The sequence below is a fragment of the Thermobia domestica genome, chromosome 13, assembly GCF_964235325.1.
Source record: "Thermobia domestica chromosome 13, izTheDome1.hap1.1, whole genome shotgun sequence".
Classification (NCBI taxonomy): domain Eukaryota; kingdom Metazoa; phylum Arthropoda; class Insecta; order Zygentoma; family Lepismatidae; genus Thermobia; species Thermobia domestica.
Genome location: NC_137466.1, coordinates 214,810,305 through 214,831,590, shown reverse-complemented (window position 1 = coordinate 214,831,590; position 21,286 = coordinate 214,810,305). Strand labels below are relative to the sequence as shown.

Below are 21,286 nucleotides of genomic sequence, written 5' to 3'. Positions count from 1 at the left end.
AATAATTTATTCATATGTAATTGTTTGTCATACATATTTTCATTTTTATTTTTCCTTAGGCCTATACAAGTTAAGTTTTAAGTGTGAGTTACAAGAACAGTCTAATTTAGTGAACAAGCACGTTCTTCAGAAACATTAAATGTAAGTAGCCTTACGTACGGTATTGTAATTACTGTATGTACTGTATAACCACTGTATCGATAAAAAAAAGCATACCGTACACAGGGTGTCTACTAAAATCCCAAAGTGAAATTTCGTGACCTTTTCTTTACCAAATCATAAAATTTCCTAAAATTTTTAAGAGCGAATTTGGGTGCGAATTAGGCCGAATTTTCATCCATGCGATAGAAACGTACTTTGCTTGCGATTTGGTAGTGCCTAAAGCTGATTATAGACATTTTTGGTGGTGAACTTTGACGTTTTATAGAACAAAATTTTCCAATCTGTACTTACATTTGAACAGTTAAAAAAATGTGACCCAAAAGCTAAATTTCGAAACTTTTTCGCGACTTTCATGACCATTTTCTGATTTCGTGACTTTTTCGTGACATTCGTGACTTTCGTGACCGATAGACACCCTGGTACAGTATATTTAAGCCTAAAAGGCATTTTCTTGGTCATTTTCGAAAAGCCGAACTACCTATGGTTTCAGTTAGCTCGGATTTTCGACTTCCTACTGTAATTTAGTTTTTACTCTAACGTCAACTTACGATTTTTTTCTTAATAGTTGGTCTTACCGCTCGTATTTGTTTTTCCAGCTTGAAGATGGAATCCAACCTCTGGAAGCCGTGTTGTATACTCTGGACAAAATTAATAATGATGATACTATTCTTCCTGGCATAACTTTAGGCCTTTTAGCTTTCGACTCCTGTGACGATGTTCTTTATTCATTGGAGCAGTCGCTGGATTTCGTAAAAGGTAAGGAATTAACAGGGAATGAATAGGTAAATGTAAAAAAATAAAAATCAATTTAAGGAACAAATATATGTATACAGAGTCCGCCAGAAAAATGTATACACTCTTTGTCATCCTGTATTATTGACAATTGTTCAGAAGTTTAAGTATGGTTTTTCGCTCAACAGATGTCGGTACTGTCAGGTAGGGCTTTTTCCTGTAACATTCTTCCCGACCTTCCTTTGTGAATATCGCAAATCGTTCCATGCGCCTCAAACTTGTCAACAATGCGTTTGATTGTTAGGTGGGTTGGTGGTTCAGTACCAAACTCCCCTCTCCACTGACCCTGCAATTTCGATGGCATTCCCAAACCTCATAAAAACACTTGCAAAACGTACTTACGGTGCTCGAACGTCAAGCGCGCACCTGTCATTTTCTTATCTCATCAACCGCGCTGACAGTACCGACATCTGTTGAGCGAAAAACCGTACTATAACATAATTTCAATTCAAAACAGTTGACAATGCCGACATCTGTTGGGCGAAACACCATACTATAATATACTTAAATTTCAGAACAATTGTCAATGCTAGTATCCTGATATAAGATGACAAAGAGTGTATGTATTTTTCTGGTGGACCCTGTATATTGCTGAGTGGAAGTTTGTTCATACAAATAATCTGAAACAAGAAATATTCCGAAATTTCTTAAGTTCTTCAATCTAAAGAAATGTCAAAGAAAAACATTGATCTAGGTACAGCAGAGACAGTTTGTGAGAGAAGTTGCAAATTAATAATTAAAGTTTTTCGCTTGAAACCAAAAGAAGGAAATTTTCTTAATGCATTAATTGTTGTATACAACAATTAGTACATTACATTTCCCATATTCCATTAGTTTCAAGGGATACAACTTTAGTTTTTATCATTGTGACTCCCCTCACAAGCTGCTTCTGACTATTCAGTCAGTTTAATTTTGTTACATTTTAAGTTCAATCATTCTTGACTGTTTAATATCTTGTGCTTTTTTTTAAAAAAAAAATCCTTAATTCAATATCCAGATAGAAATCAAAGTCTGACTTAACGTACCGATGCACCAGTAAAACTGGAATGAGACTTTTCTTTTCTCCTTTAAGAGAGAGTCTCTACAAACCAGACTAGAGGGGACACGGTGGTTCAATAGTAGAGTGTTTATCTTTGGTGCGTGGTTTTCCTCGTTCGATCCCCGGCCAAGTAAATTTGTTGTGGGTAACATTGGGCCGTGGTTTTCTCAGGGTACTCCCGTTTCCTCCCACTTTCTCATTCCACAAATTCTTCCATCATCACGCACTTGCTTTAATCATCCGTCTCCCTTAGCCTAAAGGGCATAATCGTGGGACGTTAAACTCGAAGATTTCATTTTATTTCAAACCAGAATAGACTTTTAAAAGCCTCAACAATCACTTAAGGTTGGTTTAAAGGGACAAGCTTTGTCGATAGATGGCAGTACAATCTTCGTATCTCTTCCATGTGTTTTTTACCTTACACGACAATTTACAATTTCTTTTACAAATTTCAACGTAGAGACTTCAAATTTTTAGAGAAGGAAATTCATAACCTATTAAAGGGAACAATCCGATTTTTTATTTAGAATTTTCTTCATTGTTGAAATGGCTTGATTGTTGAAATGGATATCCAAACCTTTAACAATGGAACTGTTTCAACAATGAAGAAATTTCTAAATAAAAAAAATCGGCACGGATTGTTCCCTTTAATAGGTTATGAAGTTCCTTCTCTAGAAATTTGACGTCTCTACGTTGAAATTTGCAAAAGAAATTGTAAATTTTCGTGAAAGGTATAAAATACATGGGAGAGGTACGAAGACTGTAGTGACATATATCGGCAAAACTTATCCCTTTACACTCACCTTAATCTAAACAGTTGTAACAGAGACGTTTTCTGGACTGTTTAAGTGAAGGAAGTAATATAGGGAAGAAATAATACATTTTAGACAAAAGATCTTTCAAAGGAATGTCCCCGTTATCTCAACAGATAAGTTGTGCTAAATATATTTGCATTTAAAAGCATATAAGATTCTTTTTTATTTATTTATTTATTACGCTACTTATTGGACACGCTACATGTCTGAACGGATCATCTGAATCAAGCTTTACACGTAAATCTTGATTCACAGCAAGTAATATGAAACAATTAATAACGAATAACTGATTAACTAACTAACTCTGTGGAACCCGGAGGTTCAATGCCGTGTTCACAAAAGCTCTCCACTGTCTTCTATCCTTAGCTAACTGCATCCAGTTTCTACTTTGTATTCCAATCTCTGCGAGATCCATCTTAATATTGTCCTTCCATCTGCGCCTAGGTCTTCCTAATGGTCGTTTTCCGATTGGTCTTCCAGTCAAGACTTTGAAAGCGTTTCTACTTTCTTGCATCGTAGCTACATGACCCGCCCACCTAAGCCTTCTAGACTTGATGACTATAATAATGCTCGGCAACCCGTATAAATTCTGCAGTTCCTCGTTATGAAGTTTCCGCCGAATATTCGTCTCAGGATCTTGTTCTCAAATACTTTCAGTATATGTTCTTCCCTCAGATTAAGCGACCATGTTTCGCAACCATACAGGACAACAGCATGATTATCGTTTTGTATATTTTAAGCTTCAGATTCCTCGACAGAATTCGCGACGACAAGAGATTTTGAACCGAATAGTAACACGAATTCCCTGCTTTTAGTCGACATTTAATTTCTTTGTAAATATGATTTTCGTCTGTTAATATTGATCCTAGATATTTGAAAGTATCCACTTTATCAAAAGTATTATTTAATATTTTAACGCATCCATAATTTGCTGTATTACGATCCCAACGCACTTCCATGTATTTAGTTTTCTCTGCATTTACTTCTAAACCCATGTCCCTGCAAGCGTTTAATAAGATCGCTGCATTTCTTTCTATTGCTCTTCTATCATTCCCTATTAAATTTACATCATCAACATATGCCATAACCTGGTGAATGCCGTTCAACTCTAGGCCCTGGTTGCTATCTTTGATTTTCCTTATGGCGTATTCCAGAACAAAGTTAAATAACGAATTGATGAATTAATATAGGAATAACGTGTTAAATTATTCAAATCAGCAACGCCACTGCTATTTCATACAGTTTTGTGAATACAAAACAAGAAACAACGCTAGTAAAATATGGTTTAACATCCATTCAAAGCAGCCACACAACTAACCGTCACAGGTTCTGAGAAACGTGCTGTGGGTTTCTCACACGACATGAACCTGCAATATTCCCTCTTCTTTTCAGCACTCCTTCCTTGGCCAAGCATCTATAGCAAGTGCTTTCTTTGCGTAAGGTCCAGGGTTCGATTCTCGATCTGTATATTTAGCTCAAACACCAACCCGAGTGGTGGTTCGGATCCCAGTTTAAGCTGTGGGTCCCTTTTCATATAGCCTCACTGGTGAAAATGGATGTTAAACTACATGAAATTAATCAATTTTTAACAACCCTAGTTGTACCGAAGTCGACAAGGATTCTCAGAGACTACAAGTGGCTAAAAGATAAAAGTACGAAGAAAGATGTTATAAACTTCGCGCTCATAACGTTATAAAGTTCATTAATCTGTTATAAAATTGAAAGTGACTATGTTTGTGACTCTAAAACTCTTGAACTACCCGACCGATTTCGATCAAATTTTCAACATGGATGAGGTTCGAACATGGCATGGTTTTTATCGTATCATTTTGACAGTGTAACTTAGGGGAGAAGGAGGAGTGGAGAGATATTTAAAAATGATCGATATTAGTGTCGAATGTATAGTTTCCGAGATCACTGAGATGAACAGTGACACTTCTGATGTCGTTTAAATCCAAAGTCAGCCCTGTGACTTAGGAGGAGGAAGGGGATATATAAATGATCGAAAATGATCAGTATCAGTGTTGAATCCATTGTTTTCCGGATCGCTGAGATGAACAGTGACACTTCCAATGCCGTGCCTCGCGACATGGGAGAGGGGGATATATATATATATATATATATATATATATATATATATATATATATATATATATATATATATATATATATATATATAATTATTGAAAATGGCCGATATTAGTGCCGAACCCGTAGTTTTCGGGGTTGCTGTGATGAACAGTGACACTTCCGAATGCCGTTTAAATCCAAATTCAGCCACGCAACTTGGGGGAGGAGGAAAGGGAAGAAATATAAAAATGATCGATATTAGAAAGAGCTTCAGTAATAGTAAAAAGTAACGGACTAACGAAACATATTACTTTTTTTCGTAATTTACCCCGGGTAATTGATGCTAATGCATGAAAAAGTGCTATAGCGAATAAAATCTGAAAGTGAATTGTAGAAAGTTCCTCATACCCTACGCTGTTGAAATACTTGTGAAGAAACACAACGCCTCTTTATATATAGTACAAAATCAAGGATTTTAATTCCATTGTAATATCGAAAAAGTAAAGCTTTTGTCCGAGTAAAATAGCTTGTTATTTGTTCTACTTTGCAGAGCAATCTTTCTGAATTAATAATCGTACAGTGAATATTATATTAGTGTTTTGTTCTCAGTTAATGTATTATGGGAATTAATTCTATTTAACCTTTATATAAGGTAAGAACGATAAAAATATTTACATGCTTGTAGTAATAATAATAATCTAGGAATTAAATTATAAAATATATGAAATCTGAAAAGATGATTCTCATTTAACGCATCTAACTTAAATGCTCTGTAGTATGTTCAGGGGCGTCATTTAGGGAGAGCAGGAGGGGGCAATTGCCCTTCCCCCCAAGAGTTTGCGAATTACATATACTTTAATAGATTGTCAACTAATATACTAGTACAAAACGTGAAAGTCTATGTCGGTGGTGCTCTTGCCCTCCTCAAGCGAAGTCTGAAATGACGCCCCTGAGTATGTTGTGAGGAAATTTAGATTTTCTTAGAGAAAAAAAAAGTTACTACTAGCGCCCCGAAGTATTAGCGGATACTTTAGTAACTATGAACGTTTCGTGGATAGAGACAGGTGGCTTGGAAATCATTGGTATACTGAATAAGACACAGGGCAGAAGTACCTGTTAGAAGTAAAAAATGGTGCTTCATTCTTACTTCTAGTTGAAGTGGCCTTCGATAAGATAGTTATTTTTTGTTAGTGAAAGGTTAAAAGCATTGGGAGTAATTCTACGTATTTCAAATAGCTTGGTGTGGTACTAATTATTGAGTGGTGATTTAAGTCATAAGAAATTATAGTCATTCAAGAAGTGATATGTGGATAATATTGAAGTATTTGTTACATACGTCCGTTTCAAGTTATCTGGAATTTTCCGAACTTACATGTGGTGGTTGTGAGCCAATATTTTGGTTCTAATACTGAGGATTCAACTAAATGTTGGTAAGCTGTGTATATTTTGTGTTATACTCAAATTTAATTTTGAATCAAGAAAATAAACTGTCAGGAGTATGAGTGAAAATAGTAGGTTGCTATTGATTACGGATAAATTTCAGTTTAATGGTGATTGAAGAACTTACATTAAAAATTCTTTTCTATTGTTCTAAAATTATTGATTTGAAAGGCTTTGTAATATTTGGACTTTTCGATATCAAAGTGATTATTAAAATATTACATCAAATTATAAAATTGAATTTTATTTATATGATTATCAGAACTTAATAGTGAATTTATCGAGTGACGATCATAAAAAAACATTTGCACGGCTATTATATGTATAACACTCTTAAGTAAGAAACATTTAAATTATTTTATGTGGTTTGTTTTAGCCCGGCACAATGACGTGTTGTATTATAAATCCTACGCGTCGGCACAGCTCCTACGGCTGAATTCCTAGCAAGTATTGGTATGGTAGCCAGTTCTTTCCCCTTGTGATTCAAAAGGTCTATGCTAAACAGGTAACCAGGGAGCTAAATAACTGAATTGAAAAGAACTTAATTTCTTTTTGTAGGTTTCATTGCAAGAGTAAATGAACACCACGACAAAGAATTTCAGTGCTTGGACGGGAGCATTCCTAAATTCAGAGGCGGAGGTTTTGACCAAGTTATTGGGGTTATTGGAGGACAATCCAGCTCTGTTTCAATTCAGGTAAAGAATTAGTCCTTAGGATTCTAGTAAAAGATATTTCACTATATAATGTTCTATTTCCTTCTTTGAGAATAATTATTCATTTTCTGTCTTCAATGTGTATCATTAATGTTTCACTATAACTATATCTGTGATTTTCTGTTTGCAGGTAGCAACTATGCTTCGTCTATTCCACGTGCCTCAAGTGAGCTATTTATCGACGTCTCCAATTCTCAGTGACAAGGCACGATTTCCGTACTTCTTCAGGACCGTTCCAAGTGATGTCAACCAGGCACACGCAATGCTAGAAATTCTAAGGTATATATCTATAAATATCTTAATTTAACTACCTATTTAATATATATATAGTCAGTGGTGTCTTTCCACCACGGTATTTGTAGTAAACTCAACTGGCTTTCCCTCCCCACCTAAGAGCAATACCCCTTTTAAACTTACCCAATGGTTTGATCTGCAATACTCATCCTTTCCGGGGTGATTAATTTTTTAGTTCTTATCCGGGATGACAGTTTTGGATTAATCTTGTATTTCTTACACAAATTATACTCACGTTCTGCAGTTGTTTGAAAATTACTCACTGATTAATATTTTAACTATTTTTTTTCTTGACTTCTTAGAACTTCACACCATTGATTACACTCTTGCATTTACAATAAAAGATATTTAATACAAAGAAAGTAAACTTATAGATACTGAAAATGATGATGTACGAAGTACAGAAGTTAGAAATACATTTGGAAGAAATTACTGAGTTTAAAACCTAAATGTATTTTGTCCAAGCTTCGGAAGCCCTGGTTTTAGAGACGTTCAATTGCAGTTCGCAGCTTACAGAGTAATAAGTACAGAAATGATTTGTCTACTTAATTTCAAATGTCCGGATAAGTTAAGCACGCAAGAATTTAGGAAGATGGCAAGTTTAGGAGGTTTAACTATTGTATACGTAGAAAATAATCAAAGTTGTCGATTTTAATTTTATACAAGAAATCTTCTCAATGTGTACAATGGAATTTTCATTAGCATTTTATTAAATATCTTATCGTATTACATTATATTCGAATCTTTTATAATATTTCCCAATTTTTATTTATTTTTATTTATTTTGCATATTGTACAGTGCAGCAGCACCTTGTATTGCATAACATGGATACTAAAACCTTAAACAATAATTTATTCAAAATAAAAGCGTATAAACGAAATTAGGTTATAGTATTATAGTAATTTTATTATACTGTATACTCAAACAACTAATTAACTGCTGGAAATGAATAACTTACCTTCTCGATACCGATTCTCAACATATTTTCCCAACACTTCCTCGTTTTTCTTAAAAGTAGATGAGAAGGTAATTACATTACATTACTATCCAATCCGTAAACAACTTTCCTGGTTTTAATATCTCATTTCATTACGTTCACTTTTATTTTGCATGTACTTTTAGCTTTATCGTTTAAGGAGCCGCGGTGGCTCAGTAGTAGAGCGTTCACCTCTGGGTCCTTGGTTCGATCTCAGCGCGCGCCAAATGAACTGTGGTGGACAAACGCCCCGTGAGCGGGTTTTCTCGGGTTTCACCCGTTTCCTTCAATTTTCTTCATTCCACCATTTCATTCATTTCTCATCATCACAGTCTTCTTTAGCTTAACCGGCATATCCGTGGAACGTAAAACTTAAAGATTTCATTTTTCTTTTAGTTTTATCGTTTAAATTTATTATTATTCTTTGCACACACTTACATGTTGTATGTTGCTTTTCTACTATTTTACGTATTATACATAAAAACTTTCTCTTCATTTTATTACTTTTTCTTCCCCTATACTCATATCGACCTACCCCATCCAGTTAATCTTGTTTTTCTCCTTTCTGACTAATAAATGATTTGGAGAAATCTCTTATAATCTACCTTCTTTTGTGCTGTATGATAGTGTTTTCAATATTTTATGATAATTACCAAGGCCGTCACGTGGGCGGGGCGACCGGGGCAATCGCCTTGGTCGCCGCGACTAGGGGGGGGGGGCGCCGGGACGAGAAATCAACAAATTTCAAGGAATTCAGATTATGTTGATAAATGAACTTTTTTTATTTTTTTTTAAATTAATGTTAATTCAGATATTTCAATAATGATCAGGCCACGGCTAAGTAAAATTTATTTTTTTATTTATTTCATAACGACAACACAACAGGCTTAATGCCCAGTTATTGTGTCTTGTACACAATTATCTAACGTACACTATTATACATACACAAATATAAGTCGTTTAATTATGCAGAAGTTATTGCCTGACAATTGCTTTGAACTTGTTTTCAGATATACCAAATTCATTTACTACATAAAATCTAATCATTTCATTATATGAAGCACACATTCTCCACAGAAGAGACTTACGTAATATGTTAATTCTTGCTTTTCTACAATAGAATGTCTCAGTGTTTGCTGTTCTAGTCTTACCTATTGGAACACGTAATAACACTTCTGAAACTAATTCTGGACAATCATTTTTACCGTTTAACAATTTATGTAAGGACAACAGATCAAATACTCATCTCCTTTTTTCTAATGTTTAAAAACTAAAATTCGTTACTAAGTCTTCATGCGAACATACTTTGGGTATTCATGCGAACATACTTTGGGTAACTTAAAGTATTACTGTTCTACTGTTGTATTTTAATTTTGACCTCACATACGAAAAATATAACCTTATAAATGTTGATTCTTTGTAGAAATCCTGCCTACCCTGAAAATTAAACTTAGGTTTCTATATGCACTATCCGTTATTGCGTCAACATGTTGAGCAAAGATTAATTTGCTATCAAGTATAACTCCTAGATCTTTGATAGTATTTGGGGTAGAGAGGAAAGTGATACTTATTGTATAGGTAAAGTTAATTGGATTTTCTTTCCTCGTGAAAGGTACAGATTTACATTTGGACACATTTAGGATTAATTTATTCTCATCACACCATATTTGAACTCTCTGTAAGTTTCACGCAGTCATCAATTGAACTTACTTTGGAAAGTTTTAGTGCACAGAGAAATATCATTAATAACAAGAAGAAACAACAGGAGACCTAGATTAGATCCTTGAGGGACTCCCGATGGAGTATTGACTTTGAAAGTTACCTGTAATGTAAAACATCGTCTAGGCCTAGGATTATTCAAATGGAATTCTCTGCAGCCCTCTGTGGGAAGAGTTTTTTTCTAGGAATTAAATATTTGTATCGTTATTTGTATATTCTTTGCTATTACTATGTTGATCTGTATCAAGTTCAAAACAAACAAGAATAGCACTCGATTTCAATAATTCAAAACCTGTGTTCATTAACTTTTATGTTTTAACTACAAAAGACATTAACTTTTTTTAAAGATGACATAATACCAACTTATTTTATCTTACATTATGATCTTACATTCCATATTTAAGTCTAGGAGTACAGAATAAACTCTGATTGTTTTTCATAATACACTGAGGGGTGCACCTTGGAATTCTCGCCCCGGGCGCTTACAACCCACGTGATGGCTCTGGTAATTACATAGTTTGTAATATACATATAATACTTACCAGTAAATAATGAAATAGATTATAACACACTGAAATTTCACTATAAGTACTTTCGCAAATTGCTTCATCAGATAGGAAAGAAAGAAAGAAAGGAAAAAAAAGAGAGAGAGAGAGAGAGAGAGATTAGAAGGAAAAGAAAATATCTGAAGAACAGAACAGTATCTGAGGGATCAAGTTGAGTAACATGTTGAAATTAAGGAAAATAAAAGTAATGAAATGGGTTGATCGGTAAGAGTAGAGAAAGTTTGACAGGTTTGGAGTTTAACTTCGTTTTTAGTACCAGGACTATGCGGACATACAGCTAAACGTTGCATCTGAACCACATGAGCTCTCACCAGGAATTGAAACCAGTTATTGTGCATCAAAGACGCGTATGCTAGCTGTTCAGCCTGGAGAAAGGTCTGAGTTCAAGAAGAAAAGGTATGATAAATGAAGAGATTTAAATATCTATAATTATATGAAGTAGAAAACATAACTGAATATCAGCTATCAGCTATTAATAAATGATGGAGTTAAAAAATAATAATTATTTAAAAAATGTGAAGGAAAATAAAAATAAACTCCAGTAAAAAAAAGAACAATAAAGAGGTCTGCATGGAACTTACATTTATGAAAGAATCTGCTGATAGTTGAAATGGTCAGTATTATATGTCCTTTCATACCCCAAGTACGTGAGGTGTTAACGTTAGCAATATCTTTTAAGGTTTAACCAAAAATATGTTAGCCTCAAAAACATTTTTACCGTCAAAGAGAATTCTAACTTCAGAACATGTTTCCTTGTGTGGGATATGAATATCCACTGTTAAAGTCACCGTTACCCATTAAAATGTTAACGGATTAACTCCACTAAAAGAACTCGGCTGAGATAATGGCTCTAGCTGCCCATTGAAAAAAAAAGAATCCCGAAATACGCTTTCGTTCATGAGTTATCCTATGAAGTAATGAACGAACGTGCAAGCGTAATGCGATTGTAACGTAACAATCTTATAAGGTCACCAGCGTGATTCTAATAATGACAAAATCCGAAAGAATACAGAATAAACAGTACATAGAAACAATAAAGAAATTTTAAAGATAACAGTATGTGAATAGAAAACCTAATGAGTTAAATAAGAGATATTTCTTCCTTTTCTTACTATTTTTACTCTCCCTATCTGATAAATTATTTAACGAAAGCGCCTATATAACAAAAGTATATACATTTTTGTCTTATAATGTATTCACTATATTTTGGTAATGCATTTTCCGCGCTTGCTTCAGAATCCCTTTCAACTATATATTGATTCATAGGTTATTGTATGTTGGGACACCCAATGGTAACTACAAGAACATACATCATTTATATAACATATTTTCGTAGTATCCACACGAAATTAGCAATATATTAGAAACAATAATCTTACTCGTTATGAAAATAATTAGTATTATTCATATAAATATTAAAACAATTATTAAATTTTATAGAATGGGTTTGACAGACAAGATGGCTTAAAATTTCATTTAGAAGCAATACATTGGGAACAATTTTTAGAGCTCAGGTTTCTAATAAGTATATGGTTAACGTATACACATTCGGCGCGGGAGAGAAGGGCACGATTCCCGGAAGGACGTTTGTTGTTCAAGTAGAATCGCACGTTAAACTGTAGTTGTGTGTTTTATATAGCCATGGTGCTGAAAGTGATGATAAATTCCAGAAAACCAAACTAAACCAATTTTTAGAGCTTCCTCGAATTGCTTATCTTAAGTATTTATGCCTGTGTTTCAGCAAGTTAATTGATACACACGAAAATATTTATTTTATAAATAAACAACAAAGTTAGCCTCTGGTTAGGTGTTAAGCCTTGAGATCTATCATACTAAAATAGAGTAGGAAAGGTTTTAAACACTAATCATTTTCGTATCTAATATACATGGTGTCTGGTGAGGAAGTGCTGATGTTTTGGGATGTCATAGAAGAGTTCAGTCTAAGTAAAAAAAACGTATGTTAATATATGACGAATTCCCCTTCCGAGATAAGGGAGTACTGCTCGAGGTCCCGAAGCCTGGTGATTTGCGATTAAAAAATTATAGCACACCCTGTAGTTGATGTATCGATAATAATGATATCTCATTCGAAAAGTTATACAGTAGACTTTTAGACGGGACGCTACCAATTATCCCAGTAATGCCGAAGGGAGGAAAGTAACAAGGAAATTTTTAAAACTCTCCAAAATTTCCGTTGTTATTGAGTGACAACACTGTCACTAGGTATAGATAAACATATAAGAAGGATACAACACTGTATGCCTAAGATGTGAAAGATTCACCTTGGTCTCTGGAACAGTACTCGAGAGAAAAAAATCCATCCTTTATCATGTAATAAAATTTTTATTATTAAACGTGCTACATTTAATTTTAGTGCATATTAAAATTTTAAAAAGTCATGTTACAGAGTAATTGTAGATTTATTATTTTTTTTTTTTTTTTCAATTTATGTATAGGAAATGTTTCATGTTGATAGAACTTTGATATTTATTAAAGTAGGATAACTTCTTTTCTTTTAATTGAGTTTATGGAGTACTTTTATGAATTTATCTTGATCATAATAATATGATAATAGCTTATTACATATATTAGCTTTAGCTTTTTACATATATACGGCTTTTATTTGACTTTCTGAATACAAGTCTTCCTCATTTTAATATTGAACAAGCTTATTTAATTTCTAATTGACAATCAAAATGTTCTTCAGAAAAGAAGTTGAGATATCTTATCTATTAAAAATGTTATATTTTAATTGTATCTTCTAAAAATAGGAAATTCAATTGGACGTATGTGTCAGTAGTTTATTCGGACAACGAATATGGAAACCATGGATTCGAAACTTTGAAGTCTTTGGGTGACAATTACAGTGTATGTTTCTCCGAGCCACAAAGGATTGATTTGGAAAGATTCACCGACAAGGACTATGACCAAATTCTTGCAAATCTTGACCACAAAAGCAGTGGTAAGTTGCTAATGACAACACGGTTGTGTTAATGTAGTCGGAATCATGACATGATTCCTCTTAGTTCTTAAAAAGGGATAAAATTACAATATAAGATACCAGAAGAATAAGAACTGTTTTCTACATTTCAACTGGTTTTATGCTCTTTTTCACTAAAAACTTCGTCACCACAAGCTGTTCCATGTACTCGTCCACACTGTTGTCCGCCATCTTGAATGACGGTCTCTGGACTGGCGTGCCATATGAGTGCTACCTACTAGTAACAGGGCACAGTTGTCAGCTCCTACTACGTGCACTATCCCCACCTGGGATTCGATTTTGAACCTATAACACAAAGTTCTTCGGATGGACTTGAATGCCGCTCCTATATTCTAGTGTATATATGTAGTGTAGTACCGGTATATAACGAAATAATTTGTTGACGTATTGAGGTTCCCAGAGGACATATGATTCAGAATATTTTAGCACTTCTTACCAATTCTAATAGTAGTTATATTTTTAGCTAATATACATCGAAAAATATCTTTTACTTTTGATCCAACTAGATAACAATAAAATATCGAATAACTGTGAATCGATCCTAGATACACTCATACTTCACACAACGTGTCTGTAATGATGTTTGGGGAAGAATATCCAAACCCAAACTAAAAGAGTTAAACTAGATATGTGTTATTCTCTGTTCTAGGTTTAAACAGGACGAAAATGGAACGCAGAACAAAGAGTAGCGTGTTGATTGACAAGATTTTGGTAACAATTTCAAAGAGTGTTTCCTTTTTCGGATCCTATTAGATTAATGATTTACTACGTTATAGATTTCCTAATAGCTCTCGTATGTCTGGGATTCTTAGTTCAAATCCTGCCATTAGCACGAAGAACTTTGGATTTTCCTGCAGTTTGTTTTAAAAGCCAAACCAATTGTATTTTCGCATTGTAAAGAAGTTGCACTTTCACTGAAATTGTTCTAGGTTTGATTCACATGTGTGGCATTTTAAGGTATGAAAATATTTAACCAAAATATATGTATGCTATATGGCATTCTGACTTTAGTTTTAAGCTAAATGTGTCTCTTTGTTTGATTCCTGCGTAATATTGCTATAGTATAGTGGTAATCATAATCGAAAACAGAGGAATTATCAGCTACAAAGTGCTTCTTTGCAAAAGAAATATATAAGGTTAAAATCAACAGCCTTCCGCAAGCTTTAAGCTCTGACTTGTTGAATAAAATAATGCTTGTTGTTTTAATGAAATTAAGAAGGAAAATAAATTAATTTTGAGATATAAATATGTTATACTTAAGTATGTGAACGTACACAAATAAATTGAACTCGTACACAAATAAATTAAACTATTTCTGTTTGCTTTTCAGTTGTGATTGTGTTTGCCGAGAAAAGAGCAATGCGCAACCTCTTACGAGCTGCAAGTCGTCAAAATCTAGGATCTAAATTTGTTTGGATCGGATCAGATGCTTGGAGTAGCCGAGAGTCTGTTGCTGAAGACAATACAAACATTTTAGAAGGTGCTTTAACAGTTCAGCCGCTGGTGAGACCGTTGGAAGGATTCGATGATTATTTCTCTAGGCTTACTCCAGATAACAACACAAGAAATCCTTGGTTCAAAGAATACTGGGAAACCATCTTTAATTGTAGCCTTAATGCTACGGCAACACCGAGCCAAAGTCGCTGTGATCCTGAATACAGGCTTCCCATACATAATGACATGAAACATCAACGTTATCTTCATTTCGTACGAGACTCAGTTCATGCGTTTGCACATGCACTGAACAATATGCATATTGACAAGTGTGGTGGGGAAAGAGGAATTTGTCCAGGAATGATTCACTTTGAAGGAGAAGAACTGAAAGAATATCTGGAAAATGTTACTTTCAAAGGTAGGTTAATTTGTAATTTCTGTTTCGATGTTGTTGCAGATTTTCCATTGGAATAAGAAAGGTATCATTATGATTAACTATATTAATTAATATAGTATAATATACCACATATTGAATTTATTATTGATTTTCTTTATTAATTATTTATTCCGATTAGCTCTCTTACACACATAACCTATCCCTTTTAGGAGTTCCATTTTTTTAGGTAAATTTTAGACTTTCAGTCAAACAGCTACTGCTTCCTTACTATTTATCGTAGGATCATGGTTCATACCTCGTTCTTTTCAGAATAGAGCATCCTTTCCAACGGTGCCAATCGCTTGTCCGTATTATACACCAGAAATAGGAAAATCGGGAAAAACCGGAAGTTTTTTCGAAAAGAATTCAAAGCTTTTGAGCCCCTTTGGCCCAGGCCTGGAATCAAGTAGGGATTTGAAAATCTCTAAAAAATACGTATTTATGTACACAATACGTCTGAAAATTTTCAATCTTGTATCTTGAAGCCAAAGGTCGGAAAAAAATTTTGAAAGTCTGAAGGTGACCCAGATCTAGGCCTAGGGTCATGGTTCAAACCTCATGGTTTCTTCAGTATAACGTACCCTTTCCAACGGTATCACTTACATGTTCGTATCATACACCTGAACTGGAAAATTCCGAAAAACCGGAAAGTTTTCTTAAAAATCACCCCCTGAGATATTTACGCCCCTCGTGCCTGGGTTCACGTAGGTATCCGCACCCCCTCCCAAAAAAAAAGAGAGAGAGAAATACTCAAAGGTGCACATAAAATTTCAATCTGATATCTTGAAAACGAAGGACATGAAAATTTTTTGAAATTTGTCTTAAGAGGAAAAAATAACAATGTCACACTTCTCCGCTCCCATTTGGCGTCGCCAACTGGAGCATCCGGTTCTAAAACGCATCTGGGGTGTTCTTTAGTCCATGCTTGACTTGACCAATAAAAAAAAGACTTAAATGCCTGTTATAGGACCTAAATAAGCGGTCAAAGACAACACTACGCAATGATAACAAAAGTTACCATAAACCCTTAAAGGATTATGGTAGAGACATTAGAGGTTTACAGGACGAAATTCTGAATTTCAAGACACGAAATTATGAACATAAAGGTACTTTCTTCTCATATCCGTGTGAGTAAGGACGCCATTATATGAGTGTATGGTGGTTCGGTTCCCATGTGTCTACTTTCGGATTCTGTATTTTGAGAGATACAAGGTTTCGATTCTGCTTTAATACCTAGGTACAGTCTCAACAAAGAACTTGGTTGTTGGAACCGAGCGAAAATACAAAAAAAAATAAAAATAAAAAATAAAAAAAAAATAAATAAAATAAAATAAAATAAAATAAATAAATAAAATAAAAAAAATAAAAAAATAAAATAAAAATGTAACAATAACATGTACAAAACGTCACACCAACAACTACATATATTTGTTTTTCAAAAATTTATATGTACCTGTTGTCCATACATATACATAGATACATGACAATGCATGCATGCAACGACATCTCATTGGCTAAAATTCACACTGTTTGTACTGAATAAAGGAACTTGGAAACGGAATTTATTTCACTATACTTTATTACGCACTTTCAGTTGCTGCATTCATATTTATACACTTACATAGAGTAACAGAAAAACACTAAATAAATAAATAAACTTTACAAAAACTCTATAATTTACAAATGGGAGACGAGTCCGAGGCTGGCCAAAGGAGAAGTAGGGAGATTGTGTTTAAAATAATATGGTGTAGTGTGGTATCATAGCGAATATGACACAAGATAGAAACAGATATTTATCCAAAAAGTCGACCCCAGCTAACTAACTAACTAACTAACTAAAAAAAAAGTTTTTCTATGCTTTATTTATTCCTTACTTTACTTTTTAATATTTTATCCACACGTAAAATTTCGACAGTTACTGACGGAAAAGTTATTGTCTCTGCGCTCATAATATCACACTAGTAAAAAATGTTCATATTCTGCTTCTTTCAAGTTGTAGCACTGGAAACATATATTCTATTGTCAACTTCTTGATGTTAATAGGCTGAACTATATATATTTGACATAAGCTTAAATGTTCCACTTTTGATATACTAGGCGTGTATTTTATAAGGCAATTATGCATTAAAGTGCTGGAGGGCTCGCATTTCATATCCTTTTGCTTCATAAATGGCTGCAGAACATTTTTTCACGCCCTAACCTAGCCAACTCTTTTAAATTGGTCACAAGGAAGCGAGTGAGGTTAGATTTACATCGAACTTGCACCACCCGACTGTGACGTAATGTCACGTGGTATTATTGTGGGGGTCAAGGTGGAATAAAACGAGCCCTGCGGTGTTTTTAACCCCCTTCGATCGCTGACGCTCGCTCAGCTATGTTTAGTAGCGTAAGTAAATCTCTTTTTTATACGTTATATATTACGTACAACGGCAAATGAGTACTATTTTTATCTTATTTTAATGATGAAAATCTTATGAAAATAATAAAAAAGCTTTCCTTGGGCCGGGTTTGAACCTACGTCAAAAGCGATTTTCATTACCAGCCCGTGAACTAGCATGCTCGACCACAAGGACAGACGGCAGTTGGCGTTTGATTTATGCTATATGTATGCTACGTGGCGAGAAACGGATAACTTCATCCAATCAGAACCGTGTATTTAGCTCCTATGGTTAGAGTCGAGCGTGATTTAAATATATGCGGCTGCAGCGTGGCTTCTTCTCACAAACTATGCTTTCGTTTGAGATACCATAGTGGAAGATAGGAGAAAGGGTGAATGCGAAATTACCTGCCATAAATACAGTTTTAGACAATTTTGGTCAAGAGTAAAGATATCAAAATTTCATTTATTATTCTTCGTGATTTGTTGTCCATACAGCAGTCACTGAGATGAACTAATAATGGAAATAATTATAATTGAACGGTATCTGTCCCAGGGCCGTGCCGTGGAAAATCAGCGCCCGGGGCGAGAGTATACGGCGGCGCCCCCATACATATATTCCAAGCAATTTTTCCTATATTTTTCTTTTTTTCTCCCGAAATTTTCGCACCCTTACTTCGGCGCCGGGGCCGTTGCTCCCCACGGCATGGCCCTGATCTGTCCCCATGCTTAGTGGTACTTTCCCGAATAATTTTGCTCTTTCGTCAAGTTGCTGAAACAGGCAACAAAGTTCCTACTGCATAGTAGTGTTCCTAATTTGGATGTTACCATAAAAAGTAGCACTGGAGACCAAAATCTAATGCGGGTAAGACAATTAATAATTTTTCATTGCTTACAAAGATTTGACTTGAACTCAAATTGATGGAATACAGTAAGGAACTGGTATACAGATTTTTGGAACAAACTTAATTCCATTACGTTACAACATCTTAAATTATTATGATTATTATTATTATTTAATGTTTTCGGAGCACAACGGTTAAAACATAAAACTGGCTTCTTTTATATTAATATTGATGTAGTTATGGAAAAGCAAAGTTATTAATAAGAATAAAATTACTGACCATCTCTTTTCCTTATATAAAATGTTGCCACTATAGCCAGTTTATGGCAAAATCAAACCATTTTAACATTCTAAGTAGTCAGTAAAAATTTAGATTAACCTTTGAAGGACGGGAACTCCCTGTATGCATCACCAGCCAGCGGCCATTTAAAGATGATTAAAAATTATTTGTAGTATTTGAAACAAATGCTTATAGCATTACTTATCAAACATATCTTATAACTGCAATGTTAGAGAACCCTTCAGACAAAACTTTGACTTCATTCCGTGATTGGCAAACTATTACATGCGGGCCAAAAAAGCCCATGTAATGTGCGCCACAAAAGTGGCTTGCCGTCCTTTAAAAATTAACAATTAGGTGTCCAAATTATTGATTCTTAATTTGTCAATTTTGTGCTGTTTGACCTTAGCGTTTTTTTTTTTTTTTTTGTTTTGTTTTTTAAAAGATGAGTTCTAATGAGAATTTCTTCTAAATATTCTAAAAATGAATACAAAGTAATGTGTGAGTTGCTCCTTACAGTAATACTTAATTACGTTGCTATACCTCTCTCCAGGCCCGTACCCAGCCCAAAAATGTAGGGGGGATCAGCTGAAGTTTGGGGGGCGATCCAACCATATTATAGTTCATTTGCAAGCCTACCGTGAAAATTTTTTGGGGGACGGCTAAATTTTGGGGGGGTGCTGCTCCCTATACCCCCTGGATAGGGCCTGCCTCTCTCTAATAATATCTCTAACCTTGATAAGTCATTAAAACACGGAATCATTCATGTGCTCAAATTAGAGTGTTTAAAGCTATTGGTATTGAATTAAGGAGGCGTTCGATATGTTTTTGAGAAATCGTTTGCGTCGTCGCTTGCATAGGACTGCTTCCTATTCAAATTGTAATCGTTCGTCCATCATACAAATCCTGTGAATTTGGTAGAATTCCCGTTATTTCTTGCAGTTTTCATAAACAGCACTGTAGAATATACTATATATTAGATTTACTATTTAAACTGATCGTTAATTCTAATGTTAATATATTTTATTTTTTAGATGAGTCTGGTCTGCCCTTTCGATTTGTTAATAAAGGGGATGGGCCACCGAGGTATTCGGTTCTCAACTTCCAAGAAAATAATAAAAATTATAGCTGGAACATTGTTGGAAATTATTCACGTAAGTATCATATACTATCATAAATGTCGTAACTCTTAGTATTCAGTCATAGATTTGTAAAATTAAAATTAAAATTTTCTCACATATTAAGTATAGTTGTGTAATAAATTAATTTTTAACTTAAATATCAAAATAATATTGGCAATTTACTTACAGTGTCTAGCATTTCAAAACTCCAAAATAACTTGTTATATTGAAGTCGTTTTTTAATAATGTGAAATTTTGAGTGAAAATTAAGTAAAAATTATTTTTACTGACTGCGAAATTATTTTTGCAGATTTCAAATATGTGTTCACTACATATTTCATAGTCTCCTATCCTAACGGATTTTGAGTTGTTTTTACGTCATAGTAAGCAAATAAAAGTTCATTTTGTTTTCTAAAACAGTTGAAATCACATAAGTTTCGGAATTTCCATAGCAATTTAATTCATAGCTCATGAAGAAAATTCAAATCCTGTTTCCATTTGCTTCATCACTTTCTTTCTTTTGTCAAATGAATTGCTTTAACCATTTACATCACATTAATAATATAACTTTTATTGTTTAAATAATTTTGCTTGTATATTTACGCTGTCTTATTTTTGCCTTCTTTATAATTCAATTTTTCTGCTTTCTACAATTAACTCTTCTACTATTCCTACTGTTTTTACAAATCATTTACATTTCTGAAATATACCTGAAAAGCTTTGTAACTATGTACTGTAATATAAGATTTCTCTACCATTGGATCTCTTGGCACTTTGTTACATTAAGTTTACTAAAACTCCAACTGAACAAAGCAATCTCTCCCCCCTCTCTCTCTCTCTCTCTCTATATATATATATATATATATATATATATAAGTGTGTGTGTGTGTTAGTTTCAGCTGTGTAACATAGCCTTCCTCAGACACATTAAGAGAGAAATATCCAATTTCTGACAGCTTAAATACAATCTGAATGCAAAACACTCCGGCTTTTTCTTGACAAAACCCAAACTTTTAATTGTTTCTAAAAAGTAAATTTTTAATTACATGTTAGCTGTCACTTTCTCTTCTTGCGCACTTATTGAGAACATTTTACATCTTTTATAAATCTTTTAATTGGTTAAGAACTAAACTCTTAATTAGGTGTTTGTCACTCACACTTTCTGTTCACTATCCACTATAACACTTGATTAACATTATACACCTG

The 21,286-nt window shown here is 34.0% G+C and overlaps 1 protein-coding gene across 5 annotated transcripts in view; it reads left to right on the top strand.

Moving 5' to 3' along the window:
- LOC145669009 (metabotropic glutamate receptor 3-like) overlaps window positions 1-21,286 on the top strand; it is a 150,223-nt gene that overhangs the window by 102,483 nt on the left and 26,454 nt on the right. For 4 of the 5 annotated variants that reach the window (XM_081737337.1, XM_081737334.1, XM_081737335.1 and 1 more), the window contains exons 3-8: window positions 759-918; window positions 6,877-7,013; window positions 7,162-7,310; window positions 13,359-13,549; window positions 14,919-15,440; window positions 19,994-20,113. In XM_081737337.1, the coding sequence (XP_081593463.1) occupies window positions 759-918; window positions 6,877-7,013; window positions 7,162-7,310; window positions 13,359-13,549; window positions 14,919-15,440; window positions 19,994-20,113 (1,279 nt within the window). Of the gene's footprint in view, window positions 1-758; window positions 919-5,983; window positions 6,309-6,876; window positions 7,014-7,161; window positions 7,311-13,358; window positions 13,550-14,918; window positions 15,441-19,993; window positions 20,114-21,286 lie in introns of those variants that run through there. The other variant, XM_081737338.1, reaches the window with a different exon arrangement.